Source organism: Acyrthosiphon pisum, chromosome A1, assembly GCF_005508785.2.
Source record: "Acyrthosiphon pisum isolate AL4f chromosome A1, pea_aphid_22Mar2018_4r6ur, whole genome shotgun sequence".
Lineage (NCBI taxonomy): Eukaryota > Metazoa > Arthropoda > Insecta > Hemiptera > Aphididae > Acyrthosiphon > Acyrthosiphon pisum.
The window spans coordinates 118,889,498-118,895,139 of record NC_042494.1 but is presented as its reverse complement, the minus strand read 5'-3'; the positions used below and the strand labels follow the sequence as shown (position 1 = coordinate 118,895,139).

At 25.5% G+C, this 5,642-nt stretch overlaps 1 protein-coding gene across 1 annotated transcript in view; it reads right to left on the bottom strand.

The window, feature by feature from the left end:
- LOC100164352 (gram negative bacteria binding protein 1) overlaps positions 1 to 4,204 on the bottom strand; it is a 13,361-nt gene extending 9,157 nt beyond the window's left edge. Inside the window, exons 1-3 of the mRNA XM_001944438.5 lie at positions 4,057 to 4,204; positions 3,805 to 3,967; positions 3,531 to 3,673 (exon numbers count right to left, since the gene is read on the bottom strand). Of these exons, the coding sequence (XP_001944473.2) occupies positions 3,531 to 3,673; positions 3,805 to 3,967; positions 4,057 to 4,096 (346 nt within the window). The 5' untranslated portion in view covers positions 4,097 to 4,204. The remainder of the gene's footprint in view (positions 1 to 3,530; positions 3,674 to 3,804; positions 3,968 to 4,056) is intronic.
- Between the last annotated feature and the right edge of the window lie 1,438 nt (positions 4,205 to 5,642).

Genomic DNA, 5,642 nt, shown 5'->3' with positions numbered 1-5,642 from the left:
TTAAATATTTACGTGGAATCTTGATTTAAATTTTCAATCCTTAGATATAAAAGTTGAACATTTTATAAATGTTTAACTACAAAATAATTATTCAATTTTAAATTTGATAAATTTTGTCAAAATTTGATCTTTAAATGCTTATAAAAAAAAATTGTGCCTATGTATTTTTAATATTTTTCAACTGATATTGTAACAATATATCAGGAGCTTTGTATTAAATTTATACACTTTTTGGCCCAACAGATAAAACTTTATTGATATTTATAGAAAAAAAAACTAAAAAAATTGAAAACTTACAATGTCCGTAAACAGCTCAAAAAGAGTCAAATTATTTTAAAAATTTTATCGTATATATAAAATGCTAATATAAACATTCAGTGAAATTTTCAAGTTTCTACAGTCACTCGTTTTTTAATTACAACAAAATAAGAAAATCGTTACGTAAGAAATCGAGTGAATATCAAATGTTGTAAAAATATGAATTTCAAACGCCCATAAAAATTTAATTTGAGTTTCTTATAGACATTTTTTTTTTTGGTAAAGGTAGATTATTCTAGATTTATTAATTCTGTTACCAAAAAATCTAAAAAATACATTTAATTTGACTTCCCGATAGAGATTTTTTTTTTTTGATATAATCTACAGACTTATGAGGAATCTTGTATTAAATTTCCAAATCTTAGATTTAAAAAGAAAAATTTTTATGAATTTCTAACACAAAATAATTTGAACATTTTCGTGATTTTTAAATATTTTTTTTACCTCAATGCACTAGGTCCTAGTGACTAGCAGGCTGGTATTGAATTGTCAAGCTTTTTTACCTACATTTTATTGACATTTATAGAAAAAAAAAAATTAATATTGGAAACTGAAAATATCCGTAAACATCTCAAAACAATTCAAAATATTTTTAAAATAATATGGTGTATAGAAAATGCTAATATAAACATTTAGTAAAAATGTCATGTATCTATGGTCATTTGTAATAGAGTTACACCAAAAACCGATTTTTCGTAAAAATTCCCGTTTTTCCTTAATTTTTTTGTTATCCCGGCGTTACTGAAAACTACTGAGAATTTTAAATTTTGACCTCCCCAATGCACCAACTAGATTTACTTTCCCATCAAACAAGATACTAAAGTTGAAAATCGTAGCATTATTTCAACTACTTATTGTGTACACAGACACAAAAAAGTTTCAAAAATTAAAAACACACGTCATCATTGTAAAATCAGAATCTAAAATGCAATAGTTAAAAGTTATATAAGTATATAACGCACCTAAAAATTTTCTTTTGAACAATAATTAAATTCTTAAAGCAGTTATGTAACTTATCAGTACTTATAGTCCTTATTAATAGGTATTTTTATACTTTTTCTGGTTAAAGGGATGTCAGCGCATTGTCTGTTTTCTCTATTAGACTCATACACAACATATAGACAAAACAAATTCACGCATATCATTTTTTTTTGTTTTTGGACAATCTTAGATTAAAATCACCTATTACAAAAATTATAAAGAATAATATTTTTGAGGGTATGACATTGATTTAGATAAATATTGTATCAAAACAGTTTAACATTCAATTAAATCTACATTTTTATTTTATTTTAGATTTTGAGCGGAGCGATGATTGTATGATTTTACAACGATGTGCGTTTTGTAATTTTTAATTTTTTTTTTTTTTGTTTTTATACACGATAAGTAGTTAAAATCACACGTGGAAGTGAGGTGGAAAATTGAGTTTCAAAAGTTTGAATAGTACCTAGTTGTTTTAACTTGTTTATATCCATATCGACCAAACTTAATGTAATATCTAATAGTTAGGTAATATAAGAAGCAATAAGAACGATTCATAGCTCTGATAAAATCGATGACATGTCATATTATATTAAAAGGGTATATATTAACATAGGTAATATTACCATAATAATTGACGTCAATGTGAAGGAACGGTCGTCGAACGGAAAACAATCCAAAAATAGCTCTAAACCAATATAAAATGTGTTATATTTTAGATTCTGAGTGGAACGATGAATGTATTGATTTTACAATAATGTGTGTTTTTTTATTTTTTTTGTGTCTGTGTACACGATAAGTAGTCGAAATAATGCTACGATTTTCAACTTCAGTATCTTGTTCGATCAGAAAGTGAATATCGTTGGTGCATTGGGGAGGTCAAAATTTAAAATTCCCAGTAATTTTTAAAAGCGCCAAGAAAAACCAAAGAAAAATTAAGGAAAAACGGGAATTTTTACGCAAAATCGATTTTTCACAAAATTATTGTAGATACATGAAATTTTGACAAAATGTTTATATTAGCATTTTCTATACACCATAACATTTTCAAAATATTTTGGCTTATTTTGAGCTCTTTACGGACATTGTCAGTTTTCATTTTTTTTTAGTTTTTTTTCTAAAAATATCAATAAAATTTTATTTGTTGATCAAAAAAACTTGAAAATTTAATAGAAGGCTCCAAGTATATTGTTTCAAAGGTAGATGAAAAATACTAAAAATCCTTAGTCACAGTTTTTTTTTATAAGCATTTAAAGTTCAAAAATTGACAATATATGGAAAAATCACGAAAATTAGCAAATTATTTTGAGTTAAGAATTCACAAAAATTTTTGTTTTTAAATCTAAGATTTTAAAATGTAATAGAAGATTCCTTATAAGATTATCTACCTTTATCAAACAAAAAATATCTATAAGAAAGTCAAATTAAATTTTTATGATCGTTTGAAATTCAAATTTTCACAACATTGGATATTCACTCGATTTCTCATGTAGCGATTTCCTTATTTTGTTGTAATTCAAAAACGAATAACTGTAGATACATGAAAATTTTACTGAATGTTTATATTAGCATTTCCTATACACCATACAATTTATGAAAATATTTTGACTCTTTTTGAGCTGTTTACGTACATTGTCAGTTTTAAATTTTTTTAGTTTTTTTTTCTATAAATATCAATTAAGTTTTATCTGTTGGGCCAAAATGTGTATAAATTTAATAGAAAGCTCCTGATGGATATTGTGATATGATTAATTTGGAATTTATTATTAATACCTATTATAGGTCAATTTTTTTTAATACTATAGATAAGTACCTATACCTACCTATAATAGGTATGTCTAATACCTAGACTGACAAACCATCTCCGCTCAGAATCGTTTTTCTTATACAGTGATATTATGTCATTGAATTCAAATTTAATACTATCCATTATACAGTGACCTACTGTACCCTACTGTACAGCAGAGCGACATCCACTTACCCACCTTTTTAAATTATAAAAAGCAAAATTATTGCTGTATTAAAAAAAAAAACCCCTAGCTTAGGTCAAAAGGGACTTGATCCTCCATCGACCATCGCACAATTATCACACTCCCTTTAAAATCGAAATTAATGGCTGATCCTATATTCCCATGATTATAAACAAGGACAGGGTTATAAAGAATTAACATTTAAATATATATTTAAAATGTTTAAAATAAATTAATTTAACTTAAATAGGTGGTACATACTTGAACTATCCGTTATATATGAAGACACTAAATTTGGTGCTCCTCCGCATGAAGCTGAACTATCTCCCGAACATTTTTTTGAACACTCAAAATCAAGTTGTCGCATAAGTTTTGATATGTAATTTTTGCTACAGTAACAAGTACTAAAAAAATTAAATAAACAAACAATAATTGTAAGACGATTTGTGTTTTTTAATCAATGTAATTAATGTTTTTGCTAAATATTTTAAAAATTATATTAATATTATTATAAAATAGTACAACAAAGACATACTCATGTTTAAGAATAAAAAATGTATATTGTTTTTCAGAACAAAAATCTGAACAAGATTGAGGTGTTACTGGATTTAAAATACGACTTTCTTCTCCAAGAGTTAATAAGTTTTCTTCCAAAAAACATCCTAAGAATTTATAATCTGTATTTTGAGCTGCTAAAACTAATAAAATATAGTTTTATTTAGTAAACATGTTTTGGTTATTTTAAGTACGTTGAAATGTTGAATTGAAATAATATTTGAATGTGTACCTGTTGTCACAAATAAACTAAAACTTAATAATTTGAACATTATACTGATATTCTATATCAAGGCGAAATATTCAAATATTTGACGATGTGTGATGGCTTAAATCTTGTTGCTAACTAATTTTTTTCAACGTTACAACGTACATACTATTAAGTTGTTATTATTTATAAATTGTATTCATGGTAGGGCATGGATTCAGGTTTATCAGGAAGTCCCCACTATTTCAGACTTTGAATAGTGCTACATTATGTACCTAAACCTATTGGTCATTAGTCATTACTCATTACCAGTGTAAAATATACCTACATATTTTGCATTTAATTTATTATAGGTACATATACAGGGTGATTCCTCAAACATGGATCACCCCCACTTTTCATTAACAATAGGTACATAATAATATATTATAATTATAATTTTCGGAATTGATAGGTACCTACACTGGCTACACTTAAGAACTACTACAGTTTCAAATACTTAGGTTTGTACACCATTTACGAAGTGATCCTGTGGCGATACATACGTCTTATTTTATTTGAATGAGAACCAATCTTTTTTTACTTTACATTTTTGGTGTAATAACAATGATTCTACAAAACTACTATAAAATAGATGTACCTATATAATCTAATATCTATAAGTTATAAATTATAATACAATAGTCATAATACATTAGGTATACTTACAACTCAGACAAATAGACAAAATATAAATGTTGATCGATTAATATTAATTTCTATAATTTCCAAATCATTTCCGAACCTCCCTATCATCCAAACCTTTTATCCTTGGTACACTAAGTTTAATAATTAAAAAATCACTCTTTCAAAAAAAGGATATATCAACATTTTCAAAAAATTCATCTACCCAACTACTTAACAGTTTACAGAAAAAAGGGCGATTTTCGCTACCGGACACACTTTTAATGGTATATATTAAAGTATTTAAAAATTATAGTTACATAAAAATTTCAAAAATCATAATTTTAATAAAATATGTATTATTAAATGAAAAATTGGGGTGAGTATCTTTGGTGAATCACCCTGTATATAAATATACATGCATATTGTTATTAATTGAACATAAATAATTATATACCTAGAGAAATATTTCATAATAGGATATTATCATTGAAAATTACTATGCCTCTGTATAAAATGTTCATATACCTAACTTATAAATACGTTTTTAATTATTATAATTATTATGTTTAAAACTAAATACCTACCTTATTCAGGTGGTAAGATAAACTGTAGTTTGTATTTTTAAATTATATTTTATATTTTTATAATTGTATGAAAAATTATAAGTACATATCAAAATTAAAATTACAATTTACACATGTTATTTTTATTTGTAATCTTGTACTATCTCATATTAAACAGTGTACTGTGTTTGTGTCCATATATTGTTTATTTGTCTGTTTAGGAAAAATGCATGGTGGACAAATAATTTAAATTTGAAAATGTATCAGTATTCAGTTCCTATTTATTCGTCAATACTTTTTAATACATTTGTTAACCAAGTATCCATAAGAACAGGGTCCTATCCTAATGTATACTGTATAGCAGTGGTGGATCCAAGGGGG